We start from the raw sequence: 18,200 nt of genomic DNA, 5'->3' as shown, positions 1-18,200 counted from the left end.
GGTATAGAGCCTGGCACATTCTAGGTATTCAGAAAATACATTGCATTTACATTGGCTCAACAGAGAGCGTCACTGTGTTCTAGTAATTTATCCTTTGGTTTTTAGATGAAAAGGGGCAGGCCTCATGGGTCTTTCTTTAAAAAAAAAAAAAGACAAAAAAGAAAACTTTTTTGTTTTTCTAATTATAAAAATAATACCTATTCATGTAGAAACTTACAAAGTACAGAAAAGCTTAAAGTAATTATCAACTATAATCTCACCACTTCAAGAACATTTTTCTATTATCATTTTTCTATATATCTACCTGACCTTTTATTTAGGTATATTTATATGTGTACATATGTATATATACACACCATGTTTTTACTATGTATACTCTTTTTAAATAAGATAATTTTGTACATACTGTTTCATAATCAGCCTTTTTTACTTACTATATACCATGAACTTTTTTCCATTTTTTTTTTAACATCTTAACATCTTCATTGGAGTATAATTGCTTTACATTGTTGTGTTAGTTGCTGCTGTATAACAAAGTGAATCAGCTATATGTAAACATATATCCCCATATCCCTTCCCTCTTGTGTCTCCCTCCCACCCTCCCTATCCCACCCCCCCATCCCACCCCTCTAGGTGGTCACAAAGCACCGAGCTGATCTCTCTGTGCTCTGCGGCTGCTTCCCACTAGTTACCTGTTTTACATTTGGTAGTGTATATATGTCAATGCCACTCTCTCACTTTGTCTCAGCTTACCCTTTCCCCTCCCCATGTCCTCAAGTCCATTCTCTACATCTGCATCTTTATTCCTGTCCTGCCCCTAGGTTCTTCAGAACCATTTTTTTTTAGATTCTATATATATGTGTTAGCATATGATATTTATTTTTCTCTTTCTGACTTACTTCACTCTGTCTCTAGGTCCATCCACCTCACTACAAATAACTCAATTTCGTTTCTTTTTATGGCTGAGTAATATTCCATTGTATATATGTGCCACATCTTCTTTATCCTTTCATCTGTTGATGGACACTTAGGTTGCTTCCATGTCCTGGCTATTGTAAATAGAGCTGCAGTGAACATTGTGGTACATGACTCTTTTTGAATTATGGTTTTCTCAGGGTATAAGCCCAGTAATGGGATTGCTGGGTCATATGTGAGTTATATTTTTAGTTTTTTAAGGAACCTCCATACTGTTCTCCATAGTGGCTGTATCAATTTACATTCCCACCAACAGTGCAAGAGGGTTCCCTTTTCTCCACACCCTCTGCAGCATTTATTGTTTGTAGATTTTCCATGTTAGTAATTATTTTTTACTCACTTTTAATAATTTTTATTTTGCTTTTAATTTTTTAATATTTTACTTTTATATTTTTACTTTTAATATTATACTTTAACAGTATATCCATTTCAGATGCTGTTTGTGTGAAAAAAGTTAGTTTGAAGTAACACAGAGAACCCATTACAGGTGTTTGTGGTTTAATTGATAGTTTTTTCCCCCAGTCCTCTCTTACGAACCCGCATGTGCAAGTGTCAGGGGAAGAGTTTTCCTTTGCGGAGATTGGGAGGTGACTTTGGGCTTCATGTTGCAGTAGTGAATTGTGTTAACTGAATGTAACCTCTCCTTTCCCCAGTAAACAGTGGGGGCAAGACAGCCCTGAGTGAGGAGTTGGCACAGGTGTATTCCTTGGCAGATGGGATTCGAATATGGATGGTAAGGTTTTCCTTTGCATGTGATTTTTTATATATTTCGAGCTTTCCCACCATGATATCATTGAATTAAGGTAAGTAGCTCTCTTCTCAAAAATTTAACTTTAGGAATGTTTTTCAAAACTGGAGTTCAGTGATGTGAATGGATAAAACATAATTTAGAACCCTTGAAATCATAATTTGGTGAATGTTGAGATTGTCAGAGTAAACAGGGTTCAGTTGAGCCCCCCCCCGCCTTACCTCCTTCTGTAACCCAAAGGCTGCTTGGTGGAACCTAACCTTTTAGACTAGGGGGAAGAGCATTGCGTTAGATTCTGGGCGACCAATGACAGTTTTAGGCAGAGGAGAGCACTCTTTCTGCATTTTAGACAAGTAGTTCCGCAGCATTGTTCGTGACAGCAATTAACGGGAAGGACAAAATGTCCCATTTATAGAACAGACAAAAAGATTACATAGTACTGTGTAATACTGTATTACAGCGAAAGGGAATGAAGTAGAGCCGCCTGTATCAGCATGGGTGATACAGATGTGCTGATGAGCAACAAATAGCAAGTTGTACAAGAATGCATAGGTGTGATATTTCTCATACAAAGCTTAAACATAAACTAGATCTCTCTGTTATGTACATAAATATGTAGTAAAATTATACAAATGCATGGAAATGATAAACATCAAATTCAGGAGAATTGTTTTTATTTCTTAGGTGTGGAGATGAGTATATATTAGTATTATTTATATATATATTTACAGCCACCTTACATATTGTATAGTAATTGAGAAAGCAGTCTTAAATGAGTAGAGGCTGGTAATAAGATTGAAAGCAGGAGACTAGTTGTGGTACTTAGATGAGGATGGCTTCTGCTACCTGGGAGATAAGAAAATTAGACTGTGTGATTGATCTGAGTGGTGAACAGGCACATGGAATTTAGGACTGTTTCCGTGTTCCTGGTTTGGGTGACTTGGTGGGTGGGTAGAAGCATTGACCAGAATAGGAAGAATGGTCTTGGATCTGGGAGTGGGGTGCTAAGTTCAGTTTGAGACCTGTCCAGTATGAGGACATCTAGGTTATTTAAGACATCTAGCTGGAGAATTTAGTAAATGTGAAAGAATATAAATGTCAAGGCAGAGATAAGGATAACTTCAAATCATTGGTAATAGTCTTTTTAAAAATGTATGAGTTTATCCAGGAACAGACAGCCTTGGACAAAATCCACGATGATTAGAACATAGTTGGTGCTCAGTGTAGACGAGATAGATAGATGGAGACCCAAATGAACAGGGACTCTCAAAACAAACTAAAAGGTATCATCATCAGAATGGTGGCGGGTGAATCAGAAGAGTGTGTTGACAAAGGAACCAAGGCAGTAATAGCAATTTAAGAAAGAGTGTCCGATAAAGTCAGCGGCCACACACAGTTCAAGAAAGAAGGATTTGGCAATTGTGACAAAGCACATGGTAGATTATGCTTCTGGTTTAGCATATGACAGACTGCCGATGATTAGACAAGATACCAGCCTTCTCTCTAAGACCTTGGTCTACATACATCACACATGGTCTTCTGTCTGGGCTGTCAGCACCACGGCCCAAACTGTGACCATTGCCTGTGCTGGTACTAGAAGCACCATTCTCTGCCTGGCAGTCTCAGCATCACTTAGAGGTGTCCCCTCCTTCGGAGGAGAATAGAGATCAACTTGTGGTTCAACCTCTGCTGCAAACCGGGTGTGTGATTTCTGGCCACACCACGCGGCTTGCAGGATCTTAGTTCCCCGACCAGGGATTGAACCCGTGCCCCTTGCAGTGGAAGCACGGAGTCCTAACCACTGGACCTCCAGGGAAGTCCCGAGACCTCACTTCTTTGTCTGTACTAGGTCAGCTTTAGGTAAGGGCCCCTCCAACTCCAGGGTTCTAGAATTTTTTAAAGAATAGGGTCATGGTTACAAATCCCTCCCAAATAACACATAGTTGAAAAGGAGGTAGTTTTGCAGATAGACCTTTAGGCAGCTTCAAATCCTGAATTATTTCTAGGACAAACAAAAACAGCTCAGCCCTGTGCACAGGACTGTAAAGTTCTCCAGGATCTCAGCACTGTGTGCTTTTGAAGTAGTTTGCTGTGGCTGCCCTTGCTGCCCTGTCTGGACAGCGTAATTATGTGGCTCAAATCCTTCCCCAGTTAGAGATGAAGCAGAAGTCCCTGATGAGCCTGGGGACTGAGGCAGAAGAACAACGCGGGTCAGAAGCTGCTGAGGTGAACCCCGAGAGCCTGGGTGAGTGCCATCGCCAGCTGTCATCACTGGGCCTTCTGTTTCCATTTTGTAGAAAACCAGTGACCCACCTTCTAGATAAGTTTAGTTGAAGCTGTGTTGACCTAGGGAAGGTAACACAGGCACTAAATGTATTTTCCAAGGATGTTCACAAATAGAGAAGTGCCAGTTAATTGTTTATTAACATGATCCAGATGGAGCATCTTCCTAATTACTTTCCTTAGGAGGCACGAAGTGCTTTTTGAGCTACATCTTGTTATGTTTTTAAAGTGTATTCACACTAAATATTTAATGAAATTAAGGAATTACGGTTAATTTTTAAAAGTTCATGGTTATGTTATTATTTAAAACTTTTTTTTAGTGAAATATACTGAAGATTTTACAGATGAAATAGTGTGATGCCTGGGATCTGCATGGAAATAATCCAGGGAGTGGGGAATGGGAGTGGGTGAAACAAAGACTGGCCTTGTATTGATGGCTATTAAATCTGGGCAAGGGGAAGGGTCCTTATACTATTCTCTCTCTATGTATGTTTGAAAATGTCCACAATAAAACTTTAAGTGTGCTGATGGTAGTGCTAGGGAGATTTTGATGTATATAATGAGAGAAAATTTGATTCTGTCCTGTCAGTAGATGTGTATATCACTGTGTTAATGGAGGTATTTCTTGTCCTAAACTGTAGAGTTTAAGTAGATTATTTTCAATGCAAAAGTAGGCAACACGTTTAATTTCGACATTTTTTCATCATCTTTCTTGCTTTTTGCATTTAGCGAAAGAGTGTATTCAGAAGAGTCTTCTACTACTGAAATTTTTGCCCATGGGTGTAAGTTCAAAAGAAGGCAGTGACAAGTTGGTGGCTGTAGATGACACAGATCATCTGCGGCCACTGGACAAGCGCCAGAGGACAAGCTCTGTGGTGGAAGAACATTTCCAAGCCTCCGCATCTCCCACCAAAGCAGCGCCCCCTGCTGTGGAAGATAGGAGTCCTGGCTTGGATGTCCAGCCCACGCTGCCGCCCAGCAGTGGTGCTCCTGCCACGGAAGTGTCCTCTGCCACAGCCGAAGAGCCCTCATCACCTTCCACTCCCACCCGGCGGCCTCCCTTCACCCGGGGGCGGCTCCGGCTGCTCTCCTTCCGCTCAGTGGAGGAGGCCAGACCGCTGCCCACAGTGAAGGAGAAGTACCCCGTGCTGAAGGATGCCATGGACTTCATTAAAGATCAGTCACTCTCCCACGAGAGGTGAGCGCCTTCTCCTTTCAAGCAGCAGGTACCCAGTCTCGTCCAAGACTTGAAGTCCATGTTAAAAATGAGCAAATAGGGCTTCCCTGGTGGCGCAGTGGTTGAGAGTCCGCCTGCCGATGCAGGGGACACGGGTTCATGCCCCGGTCCAGGAGGATCCCACATGCTGCGGAGTGGCTGGGCCCGTGAGCCATGGCCGCTGGGCCCGCGCGTCCGGAGCCTGTGCTCCGCAGCGGGAGAGGCCGCAACAGTGAGAGGCCCACGTACCGCAAAAAAAAAAAAACAAGCAAATAATACTTGGAGGACAGATCAAGATTTGTCTTAGAATGTTCAAGAAAAAAGTTTTGATAATTTTTTTTTATTTTTAAAGAGGTATTTTTTTCACTTGAGATTTGTACATTATGCTCTACGTACATTATATCTCAATAATGTACCATTTGGATAAGAAAAGAAACATTTCTCTTCGTAGCTGCCGAAATAAATTTGTCTTATTTTAACGCTGGGAGAAATTTAGGATTTGATATTTTCTGACAAAATTACTTGTCAGTGGACCTATACCTCTGGAAGTATTGCATGTTTTAATTTCCTGTCCTAAGTTTGTCCCTGGTTTACCACAGAGACAGAGTTCCTTTTTAATCAGTTAATTGTTCAGCGTGAGCCGTTGGGCTTCTGGACAGGGAACTGGTTTGTACCGCTGCCGAGTCGTGACTAAAAGTAGCAAACAGGTCTTGCTATCCTTCCTGAATGGTACCTCACAATAGTGTTTCCTTTTTATTAATACGGCATCAGAACTTGGGTAGGGGTCTGTTTTCTTTCTGCCCCAGCTCGAGAGTTTTCTGGGTGTTCCTGACTTGAGTTCTGTCTCCAGTGTTGTAAAGGTTCTTTCCTTGAGGAAGGCCCAAGCCCGGAGCATCCTCGAGGTCCTGAGGATCATTCAGTGTTGTACAGAGTCCCTTGGTCAGCCTCACTGCTTCCACCCGCCTTTCATACTTTTCCTGTTGGAACTTCTGACCTGCCAGAAAGAGTTTACCAAGTAAGTCCAAAGTACGAGCCTGCAAGGAAAACAAGCAGGGGTCGTTTTAAAGAAATCCTGATTGTCTTCTCTAATTAAGAACTCTATCATTTCCACGTAGGATACAAATTTATGTTTTTGAACAATTCATTCTCTCATTCTAAGGAAAAGTGGTCCTATCCTTTTAGTAAGTAAATACCAGAACATGTTTATTCCTCTTGAGGAGTTTATCAGCTTTATTTTACCAATGAGGGTTGTATTGCCTGTGTACCCGTACTCATCATTTGGCTCCTGGAAGCTGTGGGCCAAATTTAATGCTTATTTACCATAACAACATAAATCTAAGTACCTCACAAGGTTGTTTCAGCAGCCACTCGGTAAATACCTCCCGAGTGAGCGTTGTCTATACCAGCCACTGTTCTAGGTGTTGTATATAGCAGTGGGCAAGGCAGACAAGATCCTTGTTCTAGTGGAGCTTGTATTCTGTTTAGGAGAGACAGACAAAACAAAACAAACACAAACGAAAAACAGACATACATATGTAGTGGTAATCTGGCTCTGTGGTGATTTCACAGAGTGACCTAATTTGTGTAGTTGGGGAAGGCAGGCTGAGGAGGACATGGAACCAAGGCATGACCTGACCAGCTGAGATCCGGGGGAAGAGCACTAAAGGTAGAAGGACCACCACACAGACCCTAGGGTGGGGGATTAGCCCAAGGAGCAGAAAGAAAGCCAGTGTGCCTGAGCGAGAGAACAGGAGGAGGTGAGGTCAGAAGATTAGGGCCCATATTATGTAAAGCTTTGTAGGATATGGTTTAAGGTGTTTGGATTTTACCCAGAGTTGTAGATGGGAAGTCCTTGGAGAACTTTAAGCCCAAGGGGAACACACTGTGATATATGTTTATGGAAGATACTTCTGGCTACTACATGAAAAAGAGTGGAAGGAAGAAAAGCAGTGGAGAGACTGTTGCAGTAGCCCAGGCAAGAGGTAGAGGTGGTTTGGACCAGGAGATAGTACTGGCGAAGGAGAGAAAAGGATGAGATTCAAGATACACCGTGGAGGTGGAATTGTAAGGCCTTGTTGATGGATTAGACATAGAGGGTGAATGAAGAGAGTCATGGGGAAAGAAACCTCTAGGATTTTGTCTTGAGCAGCTGGGTGGATGGTGATACATTTTACTGAGGGGAAGAGTATGGAAGAAACAGATTGGGGTGATAATCAAAAGTTTTGTTTTGGCCATGTTAAGTTTGAACTGCTTCTTTCATACCCAAGTAAATATGAGAAAACAGAGATAAGAGTCTAAAGTTCTCGAAAGAAACCAGGAGTAGGGATAGAATTTGGATGTTGTCAGTATATAGATGGTACGTAAAGCCATGAGACCAGATGAGACCTTCTAGAAAGAGTGCAGAGAGATGGACAAGAGGGGGCTCCGGACTGAGCATTAGGGGCACTTCTTTATTTAGATGAAGTCAAGCAGAGGCAGAGGAGTCAGCTGAGGAGACCAGGGAATGACCACCAAGAACAAAAACCAGGGGATGGTGGTGCCATCGAAGCCGACAGAAGAATGTATCTCAAAAGATAGAAATGGGACCTCCCTGGTGGTGCAGTGGTTAAGAGTCCACCTACCAATGCAGGGGACACGGGTTCAATCCCTGGTCCGGGCAGATCTCACATGCCATGGAGCAACTAAGCCCGTGCGCCACAACTACTGCGCCCGCGCGCCACAGCTATTGAGCCCGCACACCACAACTACTGAAGCCCCTGTGCCTAGAGCCCGTGCTCTGCAACAAGAGAAGCTACCACAATGAGAAGCCCGCACACCGCAACGAAGAGTAGCCCCCGCTCGCCACAACTAGAGAAAGCCCATGCACAGCAACGAAGACCCAACACAGCCAAAAGAAAAAAAAAAAGATAGGAATGGTCCGTTGTGTCAGATGCTGATGTGAGAGGTTGAGCGAGATAAGAACACACTGGATTTGACAGCGGTCTTACTGGAGCCGTGAGGCCACAAGCCCTGTTGGACTGGGTTGAGAAGAGAATGGGGGTGATGAAATGGAGAGGGAGACTAGACAATTATGTCAGGAAATTTGGCCTTAAAGGAGAGCAGAGGATTAGGATAGTAACTGCAGGGGATGTAGCATCAGCCGAGGGTTTTGCAGAGGTAGCAGAGTATACTGTACACTGGCGGGAGTGGGTCAGTAGTGAGGAAAACTCGATGCAGGAAGGAGGGCTCGATTGCAGTAGCAGTGGTGTAAGTAGAGTGGTCGGCCTTTGAGAGCCAGGGAGACTGTCTCTGGCAGCAGGGGGAAACGCACTGGGGTAGAGATGCAAGTTGGTGGGTAGGTTTGGTGGTGCGAAGATGGGGGAGTTCCTGTGGGATCATTTCTGTTTTCAAAATATAAAATTTGAGGGTAGTTATCAGCTCTAAATGATGGCTTAGGAGGAGGCAGTGGAAGTTTAAGGAGAAGCAGGAGGTTTGAAATAGTAGTGGAAATTGAGACAGCCGGTCTGATTGCCTGACAGTTTGGAGAGATTATTTGAGAATTATGGTTGTGAACGTAAAGTGCTACTAGTCAGCTTGGTTGTGTGGTGTTTCCTCCAGCAACAATGAGCTATTTTGATGTAGGCATATAATTTCTCAGGCAAGTATGTGGAGGGAGAAGGCAGCAGATGACCTGGTGATGGCTAAGGTGTGATTGTGGTGGCGGGCCATGGAATTGAAGCTGAGTACGGGGCAAAGAGAAAGCCTGGTGGCAGTGGTGGACAGTCAGCGTGAGGGAGCGCCATGGCTTGGGGCTCCCTGGGATTGGTGGGAGTTGCAGTGTACGTGAGCAGGATGCTCTGAAGTCAGGATTTCAGAGGTAACGCCGTTACTGTGGTGACAAGGTCAAGGAAATGACCATCAGACGGGGATGGCAAAGGGGCTGGAGGAGAAGATCGCTGGAGGTGAAGATGGCAGAGAATCCAGGGACGGCAGAACTGGGGCATCATTCCCATGGGTGTTGGAGTCTCCAAGGTGACAAGGATCAAGGTCGGAAAGACACTGAGCTTGGCACTAAAGTCGTCACTCAAGGGAGGCAGAGGGGTGGGCGTGACTGTGTGGAGACGATTAAGTTTGGTAATTTGTGACGAATACTTAACACAGTACCAGGCGCTCAGGTAGTGGTGGGAAGGGTGGTTTTTATAATACCAAAGAAAGGTTAATAATTGTCATCTCCATACTCCTGTTGGGCAACCTTCTTGATCCAAGCAGATGAGTCACTTGCTGTTTTGTCTGTTACTTTCTGAAGTTATGTTTTTATTTATTTAAGTTTCTGTGCCACTTCGTTAACAATTAAGTGATTAATGTTCTGGCAATTAAGTGACTGGTAATTTCTTCTGTTTCTAGTTATTTTGGACACCTGGAGGGCTGTGGTGCAGATCTACACAAAGAAATTCGAGACACTTACTATCAGTTTGTTCTGTTTTTGGTCAAAGCAGTTAAAGGATTTAGTAACATAAACGACAGGTACGGGATAATTTTATGATTTCTAGAGAAAAAGTTATTTCTGTTTTTTCTGATTTTTTAAAGAAATACATGTCCACTGTTAAAAATACAGAAAAGCACAAAGAGTAAAATAAAAATAACCCCTAATCTTACCATCTAGAGCTAATTGCTAGTGTTCACTTATCAGTATATTTTCTCCCAGCCTTTTTTCTATATGGTGTGTACAGTTTTTTAAAGTGGATGGGTTTTGGTTCATCTGAAAATTTGTAACTTGTTATTTTCAGTTTTAAAAACTTGAATAGACACTTTGCTCTACACCTGAAACTAACACAACATTGTAAATCAGTTATATCCCAATAAAAATTAAAAACAAACAAAACTTGAATAGAAAGCCATTCCCCAGTCTCCTCCATAGTAAGTGGTTTAGACATAAACCTTAAATCAAATGGTTCTTCTCTACATCTGAGCTGTATAACCTAGGCTTATTGGGCCTGGCCCTGACCTTGCTGTTTATCAGAGGTGAGTTTTACTGCTCAGTCCTTTGCCGTAAAGTGTCCCCTGTGGTAGTCCTGGCAGGGTGGAGACCTTTCTCTTTATGCTTTCAGAACTCTTTTGCTTAAGCTGTGGTTTGAAGAAGGTTTGTATGGAGTCTGAGAAATTTGAAAAGAGATTAGAAGGAACCCAAACCAGCCATCTGGCGTTCGCTTCTGTTTTCCACTGACAAGCACACCAGGTCTCTGATTCACAGTGTTTCTGTTGTCTCCATGGATGATGGGCAGCTTTAGTAACTTTCCCCTTCATGGCCTCTTCAGGTCCTTGCTGCCCGCCTTGTCCTGTGTCCAGACGGCCCTGCTTCACCTTTTGGATATGGGCTGGGAACCCAGTGACCTCCCCTTCTTTGTTGACATTCAGTTACCAGATCTCCTCATGAAAATGTCACAAGAAAATATAAGTGTCCATGACAGTGTGATCAGGTAAGAACACAGTCCTGCACTCTGCAGTTCCTACAGTAGCTAATCAAGTACAGGGATCATAGCACATTCAGAGCTCGGGCCTGGAGCTAGACTTTCTGGGGAGTATCCTGGCTTTGCCACATACCAGCTGGATGACCTCGGGCAACTTTTTAAACTCCTTTGTGCCTCAGTTTCCTCATCTTTAGAGCTGGAGGTAATAACAGTACCTACCTCAGGATTGCTGCGAAGAATGAATGAGTTCTGTTTCTCAGTGTTTAGCAGGTATCTGGTGCATGGTGTTGTATATAAACTGGTGGTGGTGGTATTGTGAACTCAGCATGAGTTTTCTCCTCGTTTTTGGAGATCCTCATATAGCTTGTTGAATTGGAGAATCCTTTTCTTTTGTTGTTGTTGGTGGTGGTGTGTGTGTGTGATTTTTAGCCACTATAACCTCTTGCACATTACAAGGACTTAAGGTATGAGGGGAAAAAATAGTATGCAAAGTTTTCTTTTTTTTTCTTTCCACTTCTCATTCCACTTACCCATTAATCACTCATGTCTATAGAAAAGAAAGAAGAGAAAGGGGGAAGAAGAGCACGAGGAGATAATTAGGAGGAAATCAGTGAATGAGTCAACACCAATTTTCACTCTCTCAGAAGCGATATCCTGGGAAAAGGACATAGAATTTAAGCGGTCTCCTTGTTTACAAACCGCAGCCATTGCCCCGCTGTCAGAGGGAACTCTTGGCGGAGGGCTGGGACACAGCAAGGAGGAGGAATGGGTGGGGCATCAGCTCGCTGGCTCTTCAGCCATCCGTCTGCTTCTTGTTTCAAGCTTCGCCTGCTCCTACGTGACCCAGTCGTTGGGAGTAGGGACCGCGCCTTCCTCACCACTCCCCATAGCACCCAGAGCAGAGCTCAGTTTGAGTAGGCCTGAAGTCAGTGTGTTGGAACACGTGAATGAACAAATGTGTATTTGTTGGTTGGTAGATGTTTTGCATTTGCTGTCGAGCAAGTAGTTTTGTATTTAAAATTCCGGTTGCCGAAACAAAGTGTAAAGTGAAATTATGGAAATCTGTAATTTTGCACCTAAAAGGAGCCCCTGAGATTATCTATTAGAAATGAGGAAACTGAGGACCAGGGCTGAGTGCTATGTCCAGGTCTTACAGCAGCCAGCGGGAGAGCTGAGGCCCCAGGGTCTCCTGACTCCCTTCTCGTGCTGCTCCCACTAGGGTGTGCTGAGCATGTCCAAATCGGACGTTTTTCTCTTTTTTTTTGCTTTATTTGGCTCCAGTGCCTGGCACATAGTAGGTTCACCACAAATGGTTGCTGAGTGGGATTATGCCATGTAGGTACAACCTTTCAAGCTCTAATTCCTCACCCATTGTAGTCTACTCTGGAAGGGGCTTCTCCCTTTTTATTGGTATATATCTATCAAACAGCTGGCAAATCCTGGGGCTTTGAAAACCAAACTGACCTCTTCCCTTCAGAAGTTTAAAAGTGCCTCGTGTATTAGACCCATAGGACACGGAGTCTGCTAACCAGCGCTTTCCTTGATTATTGGGAGAGGCATGCTTTTCTCTCTTTATGTCCTTCTTTCAGCCAATGGAGTGAAGAAGATGAGCTTGCTGATGCCAAGCAGAATTCAGAATGGATGGATGAGTGTCAGGATGGCATGTTTGAGGCCTGGTATGAAAAAATAGCCCAGGAAGATCCAGAGAAGCAGAGGAAAGTAAGACCTCTCAACTAGAGTAACGTGAAGTGACTTGCTAGGAGCTTGGAGAGGAGAGTCTGTGCGGGGGAGTGCCAGCAGGCTGTCCCCTGAGAGGGCTCCAGGTGGCAGTCAGTACCTTAGTGAGTGGCCATCACCCAGCCTAGTCTTTAACCTGAGGGGCCCTGAATCCTGACTTGACCACAATCAGGTGGTGGTTCCCTCCCGTAGAACTAGATTCACAGGAAATAGGCTCGTGGGGCTGAAGTAAAATATTAGGTGCCAGTGAGAAATAGAATTGCTGAAGGCCCTGGATTCTGGTGTCCGTGGTACATTCTTTTCCTGTAGGCAAGCAACTTGGGAAGTCATGTTTCAATCAGAAGGTTGCCTGGTGAGCGTGGAAGCAGCCATGTGTGCCCAGAATCAGAGTTACATGATTCATATGTGTAGAGGCATCAGGCTCACATAGCCTGCCATGTCCCTCTCCACATTAGGGGTTTATCTGTCACCACCACATTATGCCAGGCATCTGCTGCTTCAGATGCATTCATTTTCTTAGTTTGTGTGCCTACTATGTGCCAGTTACTTTGCTCATTTGGCATCTCTGTGGTGCTTGGATGGAGCACACCAACTTGGCCTTTGCGATTTTTCTCTCTTGTATGTTAATACCTTATTGGGAGCCATTCTAAGGTGGCTTGGCATATTTGCTATCCTATACTACTATGGTGACTTAGTGGTTTATTTCCCTTATTTCTAGGCCGTAAAGATAAAGCATACTGTAGCCTTTAGGGACTTTGCAGTAAAACAATTTGTTTTGCTCATGAAATGGTGCCCTTACTCTTTCCCCAGAAAGTTTTTCTTCTTAAGTGCCAGCAAACAGTGCTGCTTTTGCAGTGTTTCCTGTATCTGTGAACACTACCCTTGTCCAGCCAAGTACCCAAGCCAGAAATCTGGATGTTGTTCTTGACCCTTCCCTTTCACGGGCCCCTATAACCAGTCAGCCCCCAGGGTTCCTCACCTCTGCCTTCTACTACCTCTCAGCTCTCTCACCTTCCACCATCTCACTTTTGGCCCAGTCCAGCCCTTATCACCTGTTGGGGGGGTGCTTTAGCAGCTGCTGTCAGGGTCAGTCTCCCTGTCTCCAGTCTTGCCCTCTCTGATCCGTTCTCACTCAGTAACCAGAGGAGCTTTCAGAATGCTCAGTTACTCTTCTGTTTAAAACGTCCGTGACTCCTTAGACTAGCATCCCAGGCACTTGTGGTTTAACCTTTCTAACTTTATCTGGTTATCCCCCCTCCTCACTGTATTCTACGTACGGAATTATTGCCAAGTTCATGAGCCCGTGCCTTGATCCTTTCGTGCCTCCTGTAGAACTTGCTATTGCTTTTATCCGGCGTGCCCACCACCCGTACCCCCACCCACTCATGCCTGTTTGCCCCTCAGGTCTCACCTGAGGAATTAGCACCTTTGAAAAACCTCCACGTGCCCTGTAAGCCTCCTGAAACTGTCTATCCAAGCCCCTGTCATACTGTATGCTGTCATGCGTTTGCTTCAGGGAATTCCCAACCAGACACCAAGCTCCTGTATCTCCTAATCCTAGCACCTAGTACAGTGCCTGGAATATTTTAAGTACATACTGAAGGATGGATTGATGACTGAATAGTGGCCACATTAAAAGTCTGTTGGTTAATTGTGTTTTATTTCATCTTATAGATGCACATGTTTATTGCTCGCTACTGCGACCTGTTAAACGTGGACATCTCTTGTGATGGGTGTGACGAAATTGCCCCCTGGCATCGCTACCGGTGTCTGCAGTGCAGCGACATGGATCTCTGCAAGACTTGCTTCCTAGGTAAATTTCACGGCCTGAGTGTGCCATACCCAAAAGGAATAAGCGTTTCTGTTTTCTGTGATCTTGTCATTTTTCAAACTCCCACTGTACAGTAACAGTACAGCCCCAGCAGTGTCCTCTGACTTGTTGGCGAATATGACGCTTATCTCCCCGACTGAATGATAAACTCCAGAGCTCTGTTGTGTGATGTGCTGTCGTCTTCTATCTTTCTGGGTATAGGCACTTGATAAACACTCAGCACCAATGAATGTACATTCAGCTGAGTTTTCAGGAAATGATTTTGCCTTCTGAATCATGCAGTGTTTATAAGAAGTAAAATACACACAAGCAAACTTCAGAAAGTCTTGAATCCTCTTGACTTGTAGGTGCTGAGATAAAGCAGGTTGTCAGTAGTAAGCAGTTGAATGCCCTCTGTGTGCATCACCCAGTCCAGTAAGATACAGCCCCTGCTCTGGAAGCATTTATAGTCTTAGCAGGAGACTGGCCCTGCTCACAGAATGTATATTACAGGACAAGAGTGTACATGCTGAGTTACAGATGAGCAGTATAGATTGTTCTGGAAAAGTTCAGAAGTAGGGAAGGCTACCATTGCAGGAAGGCTTGTGGAGGAGGTGGGATGTGAATTCGTCTTTGAAGAAAGTTAGAACTGGGTGATGAAGGAAACAGTGGAGAGTGCGTCATCATCCAAAGCTGAGCAAGCCCAGGGACAGAGGAGTGAGCATACGTAGTGTGTTTAGACAGACTCGCCAGTGTCTGCTGCTGAGTGATAGATTGAGACAGGTTGGGTCCAGGTTGTAGGACCCAGAGATACCAGGCTCAGGAATTTGAATGAGTCTACAGACAGTGGGGAAGGTTTTTCAAGAAAGGTGTTAACATGACCAGAGCTATGCTAGAGAAAGGGGGTTCTGTCCATGTAAGAGTTTCCTTTAGGAAATCAATCACAGTAGTGACAAGGGGATTAGTGCCTGGACTGGGTTTCTGGCAGTGGGAACTGAAGTGGATCAGAGGTAAGGAGCATTGAGCAGGGTGTATGACGGGGCTCAGAGACCCATTGGACTCAGAGTAAGAAGGAGACCAGAGCTGTCAGTCTCTTTCGTGACTAACATTCTTTCTCACTCAGTGGGTCTGTGGTTATGGAGTCTGTTTTCATCTATGATTTGGGAATGAAAAAGTAAGAGCAAATACCTGATAACTTCTCAGTGCCTGTTAAGAAGAATACACCAATATTTGTTAGAGGAGAGGTCATGGGAGACAGCCCACAGATTGGTGTGTGGACTTGTGCTGCCAAATGGAGGTCATGATGGGATTGGTGTCCTGTTTGATCAGACTCCGTATTGCGCTGGAAAAGCAGGGTCAATGCACGGTACCATTGCTAAGATATTCCATGCCAAGAACATCATGCATATGCTAAGAGCCACCTGGGGAACCCTTGGTCTCCAGAAGATTCCTGTGGCCCATGATGCCCCGATGAATCTGTTGGGAACAACCCTGCTTCTGGGGTTGGTTTGGGTTTGGAAACTAGCCCTTCTGAGAGCCCTTTGCCCAATTCACCTCACGCTGCTGTTTTTTCCCCAGGTGGGGTGAAGCCTGAGGGCCACGGAGATGATCACGAAATGGTCAACATGGAGTTTACATGTGACCACTGCCAGGGTTTGATCATAGGCCGGAGGATGAATTGCAATGTGTGCGATGACTTTGACCTTTGCTATGGATGCTATGCGGCCAAGAAATATTCCTATGGGTATGTCTCAGATGACCTCTAGCCTGGTAAACTTTTGTTCATGTATTCCTTTGCCTTTTTTTTAATAATTAAAAAAAAACTTGCATTATAAAAAATTTCAAACATACCCACAAGTAAAGAGAGTAGTACAATGAATCTTCATGTAACAATGACCCAGACTCAACAATTAGGAAGATTTTGCGATGTGTGCTTAGCTTATTCTTTTTTTTTTTTCCTTTGTTAAAGTATTTTAAAACAAATTCCAGACCTTAAATCATTTCCTTCCTGCATACTTCATATCCATCTCTAAAGATTATGGTCATTTTCTCACGTTACCAAAATGCTATAACCACACCCTGCGAAACTTCACAATAAGGAATTCTTACTTCACCTGGTTTCCATAGACAGTCTTCTGGGGGTTGTGAAATCCCAAAATGGAATGTGCAGTGTTTGTTCATTTTTCTGAAGAGAGGGCCCATACCCATCTTTAAAAATTTTTTTATATAAATTTATTATTTTTATTTATTTAACTTTGGCTGTGTTGGGTCTTCGTTGCTATGTGCGGGCTTTCTCTAGTTGCAGCAACCAGGGGCTACTCTTCGTTGCGGTGCGCGGGTTTCTCATTGCAGTGACTTCTCTTGTTGCAGAGCACAGGCTCTAGGCGCGCAGGCTTCAGTAGTTGCGGCATGCGGGCTCAGTAGTTGTGGCTCGCGGGCTCTAGAGCGCAGGCTCAGTAGTTGTGGCGCACGGGCTTAGTTGCTCCACGGCATGTGGGATCTTCCTGGACCAGGGCTCGAACCTGTGTCCCCTGCATTGGCAGGCAGATTCTTAACCACTGCACCACCAGGGAAGCCCTGTCTTTAAATTTTCAATAACCACAGTCTTAGAGGTACCTGATGCCCAGTTGTGACCATGCATGTGGTCCCCTGAGGCCCCATTCTCCCTTTTGGGGGGCTGACAAAGACCTGTAGGCCTTAAAAATGTCTTGCCTTTGCAGCCACTTGCCTACCCACAGTATCACTGCCCATCCGATGGTGACCATCCGGATCAGCGACCGGCAGAGGCTCATCCAGCCCTACATCCACAACTACTCCTGGCTGCTCTTTGCCGCCCTGGCTCTCTATAGCACCCACCTGGCCAGCGCCGAGGACGTGGATGGCGAAAAGCTGGATCCCCAGGCCCGCAGCAGTGCCACCACCCTGCGGAGCCAGTGCATGCAGCTCGTCGGGGACTGTCTGATGAAGGCTCACCAGGGAAAAGGTAATTGTTCCTCATGCATGGAAACCAGACCACCCCTCAGCTGCTTGTGAAGCAACAGCCCCAGTGGAAGTGAAATGCAGTGCTCAGTTCAGAGGCAGTAAAACCCAGTTTTCCACAAGAGGTGCTCACCCTGGAGTGGAACCTAATTTTAAATGCCCAGATGCAGGACTTCCCTGGTGGTCCAGTGGCTAAGACTCTGTGCTCCCAATGCAGGGGGCCTGGCTTCGATCCCTGGTCGGGGAACTAGATCCCACATGCTGCAACTAAGACCCAGTGCAGCCGAAATAAATAAATAAATAAATAAATAAATAATATTTAAAAAAAATCCCCAGATTCATTTGAGAGAAATTTCGGCATTAAAGTAGCGTTTAGTTTCTCTAAAATATTTCATGAAGATGTAAAAAAAATTAATAATTAAAACTTGATGTCCGGGGATGAAGTATTTAGTATTTGAATCCACCAGACTTGACTTTGCCAAAGGAATGCAGCCTTTTTTTTAACCTGGAGTGCAAATCTACTTCCACACAACCGTGTTCTAGATGAGAGCTATTTATAACTAAAATAGTTTGATTAGGGACTTCCCCGCTGGTCCAGCGGTTAAGACTCCGCACTCCCAAAGCAGGGGGCCCAGGTTCGATCCCTGGTCAGGGAACTAGGTCCCACATGCCACAACTAAGAGCCCGCATGCCACAACTAAGAGCCCGCATGCCACAACTAAAGATCCTGCATGCTGCAACTAAAGATCCTGCACACCGCAATGAAGATCCTGCATGCCGCAACTAAGGCCCAGCGCAGCCAAATAAGTAAATAAATAAATATTAAAAAAAAAAAAGTTTGACCAATAAAATATCTAGATGACTTTGAATCTACTGAGGGGTGCCAAGGAGAAAAATAATGTGAATGTTCAACTTCTGAGTAATTTAAATTCCTTTCAGAATAATGGACTAACTCCCCATTCTAATAAACATGAGGGAAATCAGACTTGGATGAAGTAGCATGTG

At 44.4% G+C, this 18,200-nt stretch overlaps 1 protein-coding gene across 3 annotated transcripts in view; it reads left to right on the top strand.

Annotated features, from left to right (window-relative positions):
• ZZEF1 (zinc finger ZZ-type and EF-hand domain containing 1) overlaps positions 1-18,200 on the top strand; it is a 112,971-nt gene that overhangs the window by 65,086 nt on the left and 29,685 nt on the right. For all 3 annotated transcript variants that reach the window (XM_081219635.1, XM_081219634.1, XM_081219633.1), the window contains exons 27-36: positions 1,629-1,708; positions 3,875-3,968; positions 4,736-5,204; positions 6,073-6,237; positions 9,606-9,725; positions 10,517-10,678; positions 12,259-12,388; positions 14,081-14,219; positions 15,795-15,960; positions 16,937-17,199. In XM_081219635.1, the coding sequence (XP_081075761.1) occupies positions 1,629-1,708; positions 3,875-3,968; positions 4,736-5,204; positions 6,073-6,237; positions 9,606-9,725; positions 10,517-10,678; positions 12,259-12,388; positions 14,081-14,219; positions 15,795-15,960; positions 16,937-17,199 (1,788 nt within the window). The remainder of the gene's footprint in view (positions 1-1,628; positions 1,709-3,874; positions 3,969-4,735; positions 5,205-6,072; positions 6,238-9,605; positions 9,726-10,516; positions 10,679-12,258; positions 12,389-14,080; positions 14,220-15,794; positions 15,961-16,936; positions 17,200-18,200) is intronic.

Source organism: Mesoplodon bidens (genome assembly GCF_964165515.1).
Source record: "Mesoplodon bidens genome assembly, chromosome: 19".
In the NCBI taxonomy this organism is placed as follows: Eukaryota; Metazoa; Chordata; class Mammalia; order Artiodactyla; family Ziphiidae; genus Mesoplodon; species Mesoplodon bidens.
Note: the sequence above shows the minus strand (reverse complement) of the source record. Positions and strands in the feature narration are given on the sequence as shown.